Genomic DNA, 16372 nt, shown 5'->3' with positions numbered 1-16372 from the left:
CTCATGTGTTTTTTCTTCTTCCTGTGTTTTATCTTCCTGTGTTTTTTCTTCTTCCTGTGTTTTATCTTCCTGTGTTTTATCTTCCTGTGTTTTTTCTTCTTCCTGTGTTTTTTCTTCTTCCTGTGTTTTTTCTTCATGTGTTTTTTCTTCTTCCTGTGTTTTTTCTTCCTTCTCTTCCTCATGTGACTTTTCCTCTTCCTGTGTTTTTTCTTCTTCTTCATCCTGTGTTTTTTCCTCCTCTTCCTGTGTTAGTTTTTCCTTCTCTTCCTGTGTTTGTTCTTCCTCTTCCTGTGTTTGTTCTTCCTCTTCATGTGTTTTTTCTTCCTCCTCTTCATGTGTTTGTTCCTCCTTCTCTTCCCATGTTTGCTCTTCTTCCTGCTGTGTTTGTTCTTCTTCCTCTTCTTCCTGTGTTTTTTCTTCCTCTTCTTCCTGTATTTGTTCTTCCTCTTCTTCCTGTGTTTGTTCTTCCTCCTCTTCATGTGTTTGTTCCTCCTTCTCTTCCCGTGTTTGCTCTTCTTCTTCCTCCTGTGCTTGTTCTATTTCTCCTTCCTGTTCTCTGTTCTTCCCTCGTTCTTCAGCCTCTTCCTCTTTTCCTTTCTCTCCCGTTTTTATCTCCTTTTCTTGTGGTTCATGTTCTGCTGTGGATTCGAGCATTTCCCTTTCCTCTCCTGATCCCAGTTTCACCAAAGTTTCACGTGTTGCTTTCTCCTCTGCTTTACTGCCCTCTTCCTTGATTAATGTCACTTCTGCTTCATTCTCCTCATTTTCTAACAGTTTCGGTAACGTTTCAATTGCCTCATTCCCTGCTTTGTTCTCTGCTTCATTCTCCGCTGGTCCGGTCCTCTCTTCCTCGACCAGTTTCACCTCTGCTTCATTCTCCTCAGTTCCTACGAGTTTCAGTGGAGGTACAGCTATTCCTAAGCCAGTCTCTTTTTCTCCCAGTCTTATTTGCAGGACAAGTTTCCCCAGGTTCGATTCAAGTGCTTCGTTTGCGCGTGGTCCCTCTCTTTCCTGCTTCTGGTCGAGCATTTCTTTGTGGTTTGCTTCCATCGTTTCTGCCCGCTGAGGACGTAACTGTAGCCCGGATGCTCCCTCATCATAGCCCTCAAGATCTTTACTCTCCGCAGTTTTGTTCCGCTGTAGTTCTTCAGTTTCTGGGCCGTCTGTTTCCCCATGATTCACTTCCACCATTTCTTCCCAGTACTGGCACACAGGCTCTTGTTGAGACTGGCACGTCTCCTCATCGTTTCCTTCAGGAGCTTCCTTCTCTACTGCCTCCTTTCCCCGTGCCTCTTGGGCTTTCAGTTTCTGGTCGAGTGCTTCCCTGGCTTCTAACATCTTTTCCCACTGCTGCCACTGAGGACGCAGTTGTATATGGCTGAATTCATCATCGATTTCTTCAATCACCTCTTTCACTGTCACTTTGTTTCTCTCACTGCTCAGTGGCTGGAGGTTCTGGTCATGCACGTCTTCATGGTTTTCTTCAACTGCTTCAATCTCTGCTGTGTCGCTCCAGGACTTCTCCAGTGGTGGCAGATTTAGGATTCCGATTCCCTTCTGGTTTGTGTCTTCCTCTGCCTTACTTTCAGTTTGTGCCTCTTGGTCCTCCAGTATATGTGGGATCTGTTCTTCCTTGGCACCGTCTGTCTTGCTCTTGGCTTCATCTTTTACTCTTACTTTATCGATGGACTTTTTCTTCTTTGACTGACCTTTCTTTGACGCGCGAGTTTCCATCCTGTTTTCCTTGTAGTGTGCATGGCCCCTGCCCAGCTTTCTCCCCAGTTTTCCGTCTTTCGTTGGTTGCATTTTCAAATCCTGACTCCCTCTTTTCGTTTCTTTTCTCCCGTACTCTCTTAAGACTGCCGACAGGATGAACCGTGACTCCAAAGGTTGTCTGTGTCTCCTGCGTTGCTCGTTCTTCCTCTTGGCTTTTCTGCTAAGTGTTCCTTCCTTCTCTGTCGCTTTTCTGTTCTCACTTCCGCCTAAGAAGATATTCTGTTTCCCTATGTTTTCTTCCTTGATGCGATTTCCTTCGGGCAAGTCTGTGTCATACTTCTGACCCTCAAGAACTTGCTTAACCTGAAGTTTCTTTGTAATTTCTTCTGCTGATGGGATATTTACTTTGAAGTCCTTGTCTGTTGCCTTCTCTTCTGGAGAAATCTTAATTTCAAAACCCTTTTCTTTTACTTGGGCTTTAACTTCAACACGTTCCTCTCTAGTTTCTTCTGTTAAAGGAATATTGACTTCTGACTCTGCGGCTTTGACCTGATCCACTGCCGTCCCTGCCTTCAGCTCCTTATCAGTTTCCTGTTTTGGTTCTGACATCACAATTTCCACCTCTGAGTCACCCATTTCCACATCTGTGACGTCTGTTTTAAGTTCCATCAAGTCAGTCTCTTGCTTAACTTTTTCTGGTGTTGATGTTTCCACCAGTTCAATTTCCTGGACCACTTCTTTTGGTTCTGCTGCTTCCATTTCTGTTGATGTCATGGCAAATTCGGGTTCCTGTGTTTCAGTTTCTTGTTTCAGGTCTTCTGCTGCTGATGAGTGTGTCACTTCAGCCTCTCTTTCCACATCATTCTTCACCAGAGCTTCTGTAAACGATTCTCTCTCTCCTTCTTTAGTCAACAGCATACCAATCGCTGCCCCTGTTACTTCACCTTCCTTTCCCACATCGTCTACTGTCAGAGCTTCCACCTTTTCTCCTTCAACTTCATTTTTTTCCATTTCATCTTCTGTCGGCGTTGTCATCTTTCCATCTGACACCGCATCCTTTACTACTTCATTTTCTACACATGCTAACAATTCTACATCAGCAGCTTCATCCTCTTCTGTTTCATCTTCCGTTGGTGCCTCCATCTCTGCTTCCTCTTTTTCTGTTTCGTCTTTCATCTTCGTTTCAGCCACTTCAGTAAACTCACCAGCTCCAGCCTCTACTTCATCAGCATCCACCTTCAACAGGTCCTCAGCGTCTTTAGGAGTCTGGTGGTCTTCTTTCAGGTGTGTTGCCACGGATGTTGTGCTGACTTCATGTGTGAGCTGGTCAGGGAGGGATACAGTCTCTTCCGAACCTTCCTTCGCTTCCCCTTCCTTCTTGGATCTGTTGCGCTTTTTGCCTTTTTGACGCTTGGATACGATTTCCCATTCAGCGTCCTTGATTTCCTCTTGGTCATCTCCTGGTTGTATGGTCAATGATGGAGTTTCAATACACGACTCAACCTGCTTGTTTTTACCTTTCTTTCCTTTCTTTTTCTTCTTGCCGGTACGTGCTGTTGCATCTGCATCGCTACTCATCTCTGACGGTGCAAAGCCTTCAACCTTCTTCGTTTCTTTGGGCTGTTCATTCTCATGTACATCTTGACCCTCTGTGATATCAGTACTGCACACATCCATCTGGTGCTCCGGTATGCTATGATCCGCTGCTTCAACAGTTTCTTCGTGCTTCAGGGGAGGCTGTGCTGGATCTTTCGAGGCATGTTTCTTTTTCTTATGCTTGCTTTTCTTTTGTTTCTCTGTGCTAGGTTTGGCTGTTTCACTTTCCTCTGCCTTTGGTTCTAGTTTGGCATCTTCTTTGACAGCATCCGCCACAGGTTGCATAAGTACGGCTGTCTCTTCTGGCTTCTGTAACGCTGCCACTTTTGTCTCCTGTTCCTCCTTCCTTCTTCCTTTTTCCTCATCTTTTTTACCTTCCTTCTCTCCTCTTTCCTCTTCTTTGGTCTCTTCCTTCTCCGCTTTCGTCTTCTCCTCCACTCCTCTCCTCTCTTCCACTGCTTCTTTCTCCACTCTTCTCTCTTCCTCCTCCACTCTTGCCTCATCCAGCTCAAATCTCTCCACTTCTTCCAATTGCTCCTCAGTCACCTCCAAAAGCCTCCCCGTTCTCACACAGCTTTCCTCCGCCTCCACTCTACAATGATCCACCTCCCGATGAATTTCCTCCAGGTCTCGAAGATGCTCCTGTGTTTCCACCGAGCTGTTCTCCGCTGCCTCCGCGAATGCCTCTGTTTCATCGAGAATTCCCTCCAGTTTACTAGGAAGTCTCTCCCATTCCTTCAGCACTCCCTCACTTTCCACCAGGTCTCCTTTCTGCTCCCTGAGAAACTCCCCTGTCTCTTCAAGGCGTCCCTCCATTTCTTTGAGGCATTTTCCAGTTTCCTTCAGATTATCCTCTGACTCCTCTATCAGTTCCTCTGCCGCCTCCAGAAATTCCTCATTTTCCTCTGTTTCCACAAGGTCTTCCTCAGCGTCCCCAGTTTTCTTCGATCTGATTTCTGGTTCCTCTGTCTCACTTTCAGTCACTTCTGACTTTGTTTCCACCACTCTGGCATCTTCTGGTCTAGTTATGACTCGCTTCGTATCTCCGCTTATAGTGTGATTTACCATCTGATCGAGTTTACCAGCATCAGAAGATTGCCCCAAGTTATTATTCTCCCAATCTTGTCTCCCGGCGTTATTTTCATCCACTCCATTTGGAAGTTCATTATCAAGCTGCCGTTTTTCGTCTTGGATGGCAGTGGAAATGACCCCGTTTGGAATGTCGTTTTTTATTCGCTGTTTTTCCTGCACTGTTGCCGAAGGGTCCAGCTTTGACTCAGAGTTCACGATACTGTGCGTCTTCTCCATTTGTCCTTTCGCCTTAGACTTGTTGCCTTTCTTTCCGCCTTTCTTTTTCCTCGGCGTTTCCTCTCCAACTTTACCTCGATCTTTCCCTTTCTTGCTCTCCCCACCTTCCCTTCCCGCTTCTGACACGGCTAAATTCTCCATCAGGTCCGACAGCACCTGGATGTCGTTGTGGCTAGTGGAAGACTCAATCAGCAACGAAGTCGTGTATTGGGATGCCTCAGTTACCGCAGTCTTTGAAGTTTCAGAAGCCCCAGTCACTAAGTTCTTCGTAATTTCAGGTAGCTCAATTATTAGTCTCACTGTCTCTTCCGGCAGCGACAACCTTTCATTCTGTGGTTCGTCTTTCGCGTCTTCAATTGATGTTGGCGGTGGTGAGGATGCTTTGGCGTCCTTATTTCTCTTGCGCTTTTCTTTTTTGGATTTTCTGCTTTTCCCAACCGTCGTCCACCCATCGCTTTCACCTCCCTCCTCTCCCGTTGCTCCAGAATCCTGAGCTTTTGATTCTGCAAAGTCTCGAGTTTCCACTTTGATTTCGTTGATGCTAGAAGCTTCTTTGACATCAGACTTAGCAGCTTCAGTCGTAGTTGTTGCAGTCTCCTCTGGTCTGTGCTCATGATCCTTAGAATATTCAGTGGCCGGATCACTTTTGCTACACTCATCACGCCGTCTCTCGTGCTTTGAACTTGCAGGTTTATGATTGTTCTCTGATATTACAGGTTTCAGTTCATTCTCCGATATTTCTGGTTTCACCTCGTTCTCTGATATCGCAGGTTTCAAATAATCTTGTGTGAAGTCTGTTATGTTTTGTTCTTTCTTGCCTTCCCCACTTTTTAGTCTTTCAACCTTCATCTTATCTTCCTTTAGTTCTTCCACTTCTTTTTCTGCTTGCATTTTCTCATCATCATCTTCAAACTCAACACCAGAATCGATTGTTGAGCTAATGCCATTGACGAGCGCTCTCTGTTTTTCAGCCCTTGAAAATGCCTTCCTCTCTGCTTGGTTTTGTTCACGGTTATTTAAGGTGACCTGGTCTATGTTTGAAGAATTCCTGTCTATGTTCTCCCCATTTATGTGCTCAGATTCTTTCATTTCACAACTGTCATAGCTGGTGATCACTCCAAGGCTTTCCTTCTCTGCCTCGTATTCACCATTTGGAACATTCTTGGGTGTGTACTCTTCTTGGTCGTGTGATGCAACTTTCTTCTCCGTTCCTGCCTTAGGGTCTTCACTGAGCTGCTCCTCCATTGGTTTTTTGTCCTTTGTTGTGCCGCATACTTCCTCGCCTGTCCAGACATTATCCCCTTGCCATATACTTGCCATTTTTCTTTCTGTGCCTGACTGAATTACATCAAGCTGTTCCCACACTTCCTGCTTGACGTTCTCGCTGCCATCACCACTACCACCAACACCTACGATGCTCTCAGTTACATCAACGATCGGTCGCTCAATCGTCACCTTGTGTGTCTTATCGATGCTTCCGATTCTTCCCACATCAATCTGTGGCCCTGTTTCTTGGGTCCATACCTCCTCTTCCTCTTGAACTGTATTCGTCTGGATAATACTCGCTGGGCTCTCCTCCTGTCCATCATGAGTGTGGTCGCCGAAGTCATCCGAAGTCTCATTTCCTGTGACAGAAGTGAAGTCTGAGTTTTCCGCTGTTGACGTGCCAGCGAAACTCACCGTCATGTCATTCACTGCTGGTGGGCCGAGAGAACTAGTGGTTGAATCCTCCACGGACGCTGCAATGGAGCTATAGCCCGAGTCTTCCACTGTTGATGCTGCAAATGAACTAGCGGTCGAGTCTTCCGTCGATGTGCCAAGAGAATGAGTGACCAGTTCTTCTGCTATTGGTGCTGTGACGGAACTAGTGGTTGGATATTCCACAGATCCTCCAACAGAACTGGTGGTTAAGTCTGGTACTGTTGACGGTCCGGTAGAGCTTGTAGTCAGGTCCTCCAGTGTTGATAATTCACCATATTTAGTAGTTGTGTCGTTTAGTAGTGATTCCCCAGCAACTGCCTCCCCAACAGGTGATGGTGTGGCGGTGGAGGCAATGCTACGGCGGGGTGCAGGCGACAATTTTGAGATGGGTCGCTTACCAAGGGGCCTGTATACCTGCCGGCCTGCATACTGCCTCGGCCGGTACTGCTTTGGCCAGCCCTGCCACGACCGGTACTGTCCCCGGTACGGTCGGTAGTACTGATTCCGAGTTTGGTAGGGTCTGACAAAGCGCTGGTACTGATAGGGCTGTTGGCCTCGATGCACCTGTTGAAAAGGACTCCATTGCAACAAGTAGCTTCACATACTCTTTTTACTCAAGCCTGGCTTATTATTGCTATCCCTTCATCTACAATGCCTTGTAACAATAGATTAATTCCAGAATATGATGCTAGTCATGAAGCAGTGCTATGGAAAGGATATGCAGGGGCAGCACTTTCTTTTTTTTCTGCCACAGAGATGCTTGAAGTTGAAAAAGGATGGAAATGTGTGCCAAGTTAGTGTAAAAGAACTATAGTTTTAGGTAACCTATTAATCTAAGTTCTTTTGGCTACTTATTAATCTAAGTTCTTTTGGCTACTAACTGATTTTATAAAGATTTGTCTCTGCTATGAAGTAACTCTTTTATGTTGCTTCAGCTCGCAAGTACCACCACATATTTCGCCACACCAGGCCGTGGCAAGGACCCGGGTGCAACTGTGGTGGGGCACACTCTACCACAGGGGAAAGCCCATCCCTGAACGGTCTATGTACTACACTGCACCTGTACGACGGATCCACACAGCTCACTAGCTTACCTGTGGTCGATGGGTTTGATACCAGGGTTAAGAATCAACATAAACAACGACTAAGCAGGTGTGTACCTTCAGTGTACTTGTTATGGAGTACAACTACACCTACCAGTACCACCAAGGCAGTACTACACCTACCAGTACCAGTACCAGTGCAGTGCTACACCTACCAGTACCAGTACCAATGCAGTACTACACCTACCAGTACCAGTACCAATGCAGTACTACACCTACCAGTACCAATACCAATGCAGTACTACACCTACCAGTACCAGTACCAGTACCAATGCAGTACTACACCTACCAGTACCAGTACCAATGCAGTACTACACCTACCAGTACCAGTACCAATACCAATGCAGTACTACACCTACCAGTACCAATACCAATGCAGTACTACACCTACCAGTACCAGTACCAGTACCAATGCAGTACTACACCTACCAGTACCAGTACCAATGCAGTACTACACCTACCAGTACCAGTACCAATGCAGTACTACACCTACCAGTACCAGTACCAGTACCAATGCAGTACTACACCTACCAGTACCAGTACCAATACCAATGCAGTACTACACCTACCAGTACCAATACCAATGCAGTACTACACCTACCAGTACCAATGCAGTACTACACCTACCAGTACCAATACCAATGCAGTACTACACCTACCAGTACCAGTACCAATGCAGTACTACACCTACCAGTACCAATACCAATGCAGTACTACACCTACCAGTACCAATACCAATGCAGTACTACACCTACCAGTACCAATACCAATGCAGTACTACACCTACCAGTACCAATACCAATGCAGTACTACACCTACCAGTACCAATACCAATGCAGTACTACACCTACCAGTACCAATACCAATACCAATGCAGTACTACACCTACCAGTACCAGTACCAATACCAATGCAGTACTACACCTACCAGTACCAATACCAATGCAGTACTACACCTACCAGTACCAGTACCAATGCAGTACTACACCTACCAGTACCAGTACCAATGCAGTACTACACCTACCAGTACCAGTACCAATGCAGTACTACACCTACCAGTACCAGTACCAATGCAGTACTACACCTACCAGTACCAGTACCAATGCAGTACTACACCTACCAGTACCAATACCAATGCAGTACTACACCTACCAGTACCAATACCAATGCAGTACTACACCTACCAGTACCAGTACCAATGCAGTACTACACCTACCAGTACCAGTACCAATACCAATGCAGTACTACACCTACCAGTACCAATGCAGTACTACACCTACCAGTACCAATACCAATGCAGTACTACACCTACCAGTACCAATACCAATGCAGTACTACACCTACCAGTACCAGTACCAATGCAGTACTACACCTACCAGTACCAATACCAATGCAGTACTACACCTACCAGTACCAGTACCAATGCAGTACTACACCTACCAGTACCAATACCAATGCAGTACTACACCTACCAGTACCAATACCAATGCAGTACTACACCTACCAGTACCAGTACCAATGCAGTACTACACCTACCAGTACCAGTACCAATGCAGTACTACACCTACCAGTACCAGTACCAATACCAATGCAGTACTACACCTACCAGTACCAGTACCAATGCAGTACTACACCTACCAGTACCAGTACCAATGCAGTACTACACCTACCAGTACCAATACCAATGCAGTACTACACCTACCAGTACCAATACCAATGCAGTACTACACCTACCAGTACCAGTACCAATGCAGTACTACACCTACCAGTACCAGTACCAATACCAATGCAGTACTACACCTACCAGTACCAGTACCAATGCAGTACTACACCTACCAGTACCAGTACCAATGCAGTACTACACCTACCAGTACCAATACCAATGCAGTACTACACCTACCAGTACCAATACCAATGCAGTACTACACCTACCAGTACCAATACCAATGCAGTACTACACCTACCAGTACCAATACCAATGCAGTACTACACCTACCAGTACCAGTACCAATGCAGTACTACACCTACCAGTACCAATACCAATGCAGTACTACACCTACCAGTACCAGTACCAATGCAGTACTACACCTACCAGTACCAGTACCAATGCAGTGCTACACCTACCAGTACCAATGCAGTACTACACCTACCAGTACCAATGCAGTGCTACACCTACCAGTACCACAGCTACAGTCACCAGTGCAGCACTCACCGCATAGAGGTAGCTCTGGATCTCCCTGTGGAACCTAACATTGGGGTGGTGCAGTGGGATGCGGCCTCGCTGGTCCGTCAGATCCAGCCTGGCTCCGTTGTCCACCAGCCACCGCACCGTCCACAGGTCACCGTTCGCCGCGGCCAGGTGCAGTGGCGTGGCCCAGGTCAGCGTGCGTGCAGAGAGGTCATACCCACAGTTTCGAAGCATCCGCAGCACCCCACACCGCCCCCACAGTGTGGCTCGGTGGATGGGACGCAGGCCTGGCGAGGGAAGGATTGAAACCGTTCACTATCTATCTATTGCCAGACGCCTTAATCCCGTAAGGGGAGGCCACAGACAAATCGCCTCCATGTCGCCCTGTCCCCCGCCATTTCACTGCCCTGCTCCCAGCTCACACCCCCCTCCCTCATATACCTCTCCACTCCATCCCTCCATCTCACCCTTGGCATCCGTACACTTTGAGGTTTAGTCCTTACTCTTCCCGCAGACGATGTTATTCTTCAGCCTGACAAACCCTACGTGGCATCTCAGAATACAGATATAGAGGAAGGGGGAGGCCAAGGATGAGATGGAGGGATGGAGTGGAGAGGTATATGAGAGAGGGGAATGTGAGCCGGGAGCAGGGCAGTGAAATGGCGAGGGACAGGGCGACATGGAGGCACTTTGTTTGTGGCCACCCCTTACGGGATTACGGCATCTGGCGACAGAGAGACGGATAGATGTATTTTAACTCAAGATATTATTTCAACTCAGTGCGGTTATGTATCTCAACTAAAACTATGACGTGTATATTACTTCAGAATACAAGATCTGCATTTCATTTCAGAATACGATGTGTACAGTCTATCTATCTATCTATCTATCGCCAGACACCCTAATCCCGAAAGAGGTGGCCACAAACAAATCGCCTCCACGTCGCCCTGTCCCCCCGCCATTTCACTGCCCTGCTCCCGGCTCACATCCCCCGTCTCTCTCTGTCTCTCCATTCCATCCCTCCATCTCATCCATCCCTCTTCCCCCTCCACCTCACTCACATACACTCTCCTCGTCAGTCTCTCAATCTTCATCCTCTCCAAAGTGTACAATGTTGTTTGTGAATAGCCGTCACTACAAGAGTACTGAGAGGTGCAGGGGGGCGGCTGTCTGCTGGTGTGGGCGTGGCAGTAGCAGGAAACGAATAAATGATGCAAGATAAGACATAATGCTGACTGAGCCGCCCCTTACGCTGCCAGGAATTTGAAGTGTAATCAATCAATACACCACTTAAAATGGGTTAGATAAGGGGAAGACCGAGGATGAGGTGGAGGGATGGAGTTGAGAGCTATATGAGGGAGGGGGGAGTGAGTTGAGGGGAGGGCAGTCAAATGGTGGGTGACAGTGATTTGGAGGCGTTTTGTCTGCGGCCACCTTTTGCGAGATTAGGGCGTCGGGCTATAGACAGACAGATATAGATAGAGGCGTTTTGTCTGCGGCCACCCTTTGCGGGATTAGGGCGCCGGGCTAGAGATAGATAGATGTAAACAAACAGATACATAAGGTCACCCACCATTAGCATCGAAGCAGTTGAGGTCAGCGCCCGCCTTCATGAGCTCCACCAGTGTTCTTGTGTACCCTCCCTCCGCAGCCAAATGCACGGCGCGGGCACCTGGAGATGGCGAGAGAGAGGATGGGCAAAGAGCATTAGGTGGGAAATATAATTCGTTCACCTTAATTTGACGGCTGGGGCACCTGGAGATGGCGAGAGAGAGGATGGGCAAAGAGCATTAGGTGGGAAATATAATTCGTTCACCTTAATTTGACAGCTGGGGCACCTGGAGATGGCGAGAGAGAGAGGATAGGCAAAGATCAATAGGTGGGAAATATAATTCGTTCACCTTAATTTGACGGCTGGGGCACCTGGAGAGAGAGAGAGAAGATAGGCAAAGATCATTAGGTGGGAAATACAGTTCTTCCACCTTAATTCGGCCTGATTTTCGTCTTTTATTTCACGTAGCTCAGTGGCAGAATAGTACTACGGCTCTACATCCTTTCCACTGCACTTCTTCGTGACTAGTACCTTATTCTGAACCATATCATCTACAGTACAGTTCACTTTCATTTTAACTTGCCTAAGATTTTCGTCCTTTTGCAGCTTATTTTACGCAGCTCAGTGGTAAAATACGACTATGGCTCTACATTCTTTCCATAGCACTTCTTCGTGACTAGCATCATATTCTAGTGTTAATCTCTCGCTACAATATTCAACTGGAGAGGCGGTAATTTTACGCCATGTTCTCTCTTCACTCTAACTTGCCTGCCGTCTCTCCCTGAACGCAAAACTATGGTGCTAGTCACGAAGAGGAGCTATGGAAAGGATGAAGAGCTATATAACCGGTTTGTGCATGAATTTCGATATGCCTTTGTTACAGGTAGGCATGAGTCTCCTTGGTTACTAGCCAAATCGACCCTCCAATCTGACTATACCTGGCCATCAACTGAACTGAAAAGGGTTAGGAATCTTCGACACCTGAAAACAGATTGACTTTATTCTATCTATCTATCTATCTATTGCCAGACGCCTCAATCCCGAAAGGGGTGGCCACAAACAAATCGCCTCCATGTCGCCCTGTCCCCTGCCATTTCACTGCCCTGTTCCCAGCTCACACCCCCCTCTCATATACCTCTCCACTCCCTCCCTCCATCTCATCCTCGGCCTCCCCCTCCCTCTCCCCCCCTCCACTTTACTCACATACACTCTCCTCGTCAGTCTTTGACCCTCCATCCTCTCCACATGGCCAAACCACCTCAGTGTGTTCCTCCTAACGCTTCCTATCACATCCACATCAACACCACAACGCTCCTTCATATCCTCATTTGTCAGCCTGTCTCTCCATGTAACTCCATATGCACCTCACTCACATACACTCTCCTCGTCAGTCTCTCACCCTCCATCCTCTCCACATGGCCAAACCACCTCAGTGTGTTCCTCCTAACGCTTCCTATCACATCCACATCCACACCACAACGCTCCTTTATATCCTCATTTGTCAGCCTGTCTCTCCATGTAACTCCATATGCACCTCACTCACATACACTCTCCTCGTCAGTCTCTCACCCTCCATCCTCTCCACATGGCCAAACCACCTCAGTGTGTTCCTCCTAACGCTTCCTATCACATCCACATCCACACCACAACGCGCCTTCATATCCTCATTTGTCAGCCTGTCTCTCCATGTAACTCCATATGCACCTCACTCACATACTCTCTCCTCGTCAGTCTCTCACCCTCCATCCTCTCCACATGGCCAAACCACCTCAGTGTGTTCCTCATAACGCTTCCTATCACATCCACATCAACACCACAACGCTCCTTCATATCCTCATTTGTCAGCCTGTCTCTCCATGTGACTCCATATGCACCTCACTCACATACACTCTCCTCGTCAGTCTCTCACCCTCCATCCTCTCCACATGGCCAAACCACCTCAGTGTGTTCCTCCTAACGCTTCCTATCACATCTACATCCACACCACAACGCTCCTTTATATCCTCATTCGTCAGCCTGTCTCTCCATGTGACTCCATATGCACCTCACTCACATACACTCTCCTCGTCAGTCTCTCACCCTCCATCCTCTCCACACGGCCAAACCACCTCAGTGTGTTCCTCCTAACGCTTCCTATCACATCCACATCCACACCACAACGCTCCTTTATATCCTCATTCGTCAGCCTGTCTCTCCATGTGACTCCATATGCACCTCACTCACATACACTCTCCTCGTCAGTCTCTCACCCTCCATCCTCTCCACATGGCCAAACCACCTCAGTGTGTTCCTCCTAACGCTTCCTATCACATCCACATCCACACCACAACGCTCCTTTATATCCTCATTTGTCAGCCTGTCTCTCCATGTAACTCCATATGCACCTCACTCACATACACTCTCCTCGTCAGTCTCTCACCCTTATTTATTTATTTTTAATGGGCAACGTAAAATATGGTAAGATTCTTAAGGACGAAAATCTGGGCCAAGTTAAGGTAAAAGGAATATAGACGCCTTCACGTGGTGGCACTGATATACCCTGGCGGCTCCACTGCCCACTTATTAAAACGTCCCTTAACTCCCTCCCTATCCCCCAAAAGGACGATGGTAGACTGCAGAAGAAAGCAAATGTCAGCCTTTAGTCCACCGAGTTCACGTTTCAATAAGCCTGGAGTAACAACAAGAAGGATACTACTCATCTATGTATCTATCTATTGCCAGACGCCTTAATCCCATACGGGGTGGCCACTAACAAATCGCCTCCACGTCGCTCTGTCCCCCGCCATTTCACTGCCCTGCTCCCAGCTCACACCCCCCTCTCTCATATACCTCTCCACTCCATCCCCCCATCTCATCCTTGGCCTCCCCCTCCCCCTCTCCCCCTCCACCTCACTCACATAGACTTTCCTCGTCAGTCTCTCACTCTCCATCCTCTCCATTCCATCCCTCCATCTCATCCTTGGCCTCCCCCTCCCTCTCCCCCCTTCCACATCACTCACATACACTCTCCTCGTCAGTCTCTCACTCTACATCCTCTCCACATGGCCAAACCACCTCAATGTATTTCTCCTAACGCTTCCTATCACATCCACAGATATAGTTACACATACAAATACTTGCTATTCTTCTACATTACATTTATCGTCAACATTCACTGCTACTCATCACTGTGCACTTCATACGTTTATATTTACATCATAGCACTGTCGCTAACAATGCACTACTCAAGCCACGGAAAGAGGAAAGATGTGAAGATGAGAGAGAGAGAGAGGCCGTGTTGATCCTCACTCACTGACCCCACACGACCCATGATAAGGCAGTGCAATGTCAGCGTCTTAGGCTGTGGCAAGAGCTGCTATGCTAGGCAGCTAAACTGATGCTACTTCTCTCTCCTATATGCACTGTATCTTATTAATTCCTCCCATTTTATTGCATGTACTATAGGTGGAGAAGTGAAGGAGCGTTGTGGTTGTGGATGTGATAGGAAGATTAGGAGAAACACATTAAGGTGGTTTGGCCATGTGGAGAGGATGGAGAGTGAGAGACTGATGAGGAGTGTGTATGTGAGTGAGGTGGAGAGGGGGGGAGGAAGGGGGAGGCCAAGGCTAAGATGAAGGGATGGAGTGGTATATGAGAAAGGGGGGTGTGAGCTGGGAGCAGGGCAGTGAAATGGCGGGGGAGAGGGCGACATGGAGGCAATTAGTTTGTGGCCACCCTTTACTGGATTAAGGAGTCTGGCAATAGATAGATAGATAAACTGAATATAAATGTATCTGCTGAGGGTATATGACAAGACCCTCCACCTTCTTTTATAAATATTTCAATCAACCACAGAGTTTGAATGCAAGGATAAACATCACCAGACTCCTCAACAGTCATTATGATATTCCTGTTTTCACTGAACTATAACAATGTTTGTGTAAGATATGAAGTGCAAATATTCTGGTGTCTCCTTTCTAGCTCTTCCTCCCGTCCTCTTATTACTAGCATTATTCCTTTCTAGTTTTATTATTATTATTATTATTTTTATTGTTAACTAAGGCCTGCAGGCACATTGCAAGGCCATTACAGCTTAGTTAAGCATAAAGGCAGTCAACACAGTCTGGGTAATGGTGCTGAGGGCACTCTCTACTCAGCACAAAAGTTCATAATCTTTGCCTTGGTCACTGTCACATCGTTTCAGCCTCCACATCATCATCATGACAGCTTTCTCGGTTCACTGTCCCTTAGGGTCCCTCCTAAGACAGCCATTTCACCCTTTTCTTTGACATTTTTCTTTTTATTGTCAGTTACTACGGTCAATCAGAAATTAATGTTCACTTCATAAACGAGGAAATATGAAAGCACGGATAATTAATACACAAACGCCAACGTCGGGCGATATCCACCCGAAAACACGAGCCCAGCATCACTAACGTCGGGTGGAAATCACGTGAACAAGGGTCTGTGGAAAAAACCCGGGACGAGAGCCGCATACCACACCTGTCTCTACACTGTCTGGGGTGGAATGAAGCTACCCCATGCTGCTACCTACCCTGCGTGACAGTGAAGTGTTAAGTGACTATCCAGTGCGGGTTAATATCACCCTTCGTTAGTGTTGCAGGGCTAGGTAATCATGGATCTGTTGAGAAGTCCCCCCTCCCACCCTGTAAATCCATGCCAGGAAGTGTACAGTGGGTTAATATCACCCTTGGTTAGTGCTGTAGGGATAAGTATGCATGGGTCTGTTGAAGTCTCCCCCTCCCCTGTAAATCCACGCCAGGAAGTCTACTGTGGGTTAATATCACCCTTGGTTAGTAATATAGGGATAAGTATTCATGGGTCTGTTGAAGTCTCCCCCTCCCCTGTAAATCCATGTCAGAAGTATCCTACGGGTTAATATCACCCTTCGTTAGTGTTGTAGGGCTAAGTAATGATGGATCTGTTGAAAATAGTCTCCCTGTCCCTGTAAATCCATGTGTGTACTAACCATGGTCCTGAGGGAATGCACTGATGGCGGTGGTGTCAGCGCCCCAACACAGCAGTAGCCTCACCACGTCCACATGTCCCCCCGCTGCGGCCTGGTGAAGAGCAAGTCTACCCGGGTGCGTTCCATACCCGGGCTGCTCCAGGCTTGCACCGCCTCTCAGCGTGCCCTCCACACCACCCACATCACCCACGTGTGCGTACTCCACCTGCGGAAGAGAGAACACAGTCATTCCACCGTCTG

At 47.4% G+C, this 16372-nt stretch overlaps 1 protein-coding gene across 1 annotated transcript in view; it reads right to left on the bottom strand.

Annotated features, from left to right (window-relative positions):
* The window catches only part of LOC145393800 (uncharacterized), a 33086-nt gene that overhangs the window by 14162 nt on the left and 2552 nt on the right, over nt 1-16372 (bottom strand). Inside the window, exons 2-7 of the mRNA XM_080267846.1 lie at nt 16133-16337; nt 11185-11283; nt 9636-9898; nt 5631-6885; nt 3909-5501; nt 52-3566 (exon numbers count right to left, since the gene is read on the bottom strand). Coding sequence (XP_080123972.1) covers nt 52-3566; nt 3909-5501; nt 5631-6885; nt 9636-9898; nt 11185-11283; nt 16133-16337 — 6930 coding nt within the window. The remainder of the gene's footprint in view (nt 1-51; nt 3567-3908; nt 5502-5630; nt 6886-9635; nt 9899-11184; nt 11284-16132; nt 16338-16372) is intronic.

This window comes from Coenobita brevimanus, chromosome 3 (assembly GCF_032717465.1).
Source record: "Coenobita brevimanus isolate Jiangsu-jjx chromosome 3, ASM3271746v2, whole genome shotgun sequence".
In the NCBI taxonomy this organism is placed as follows: Eukaryota; Metazoa; Arthropoda; class Malacostraca; order Decapoda; family Coenobitidae; genus Coenobita; species Coenobita brevimanus.
The sequence above is the reverse complement of the archived record's forward strand: the minus strand, read 5'-3'. Positions and strand labels throughout refer to the sequence as shown.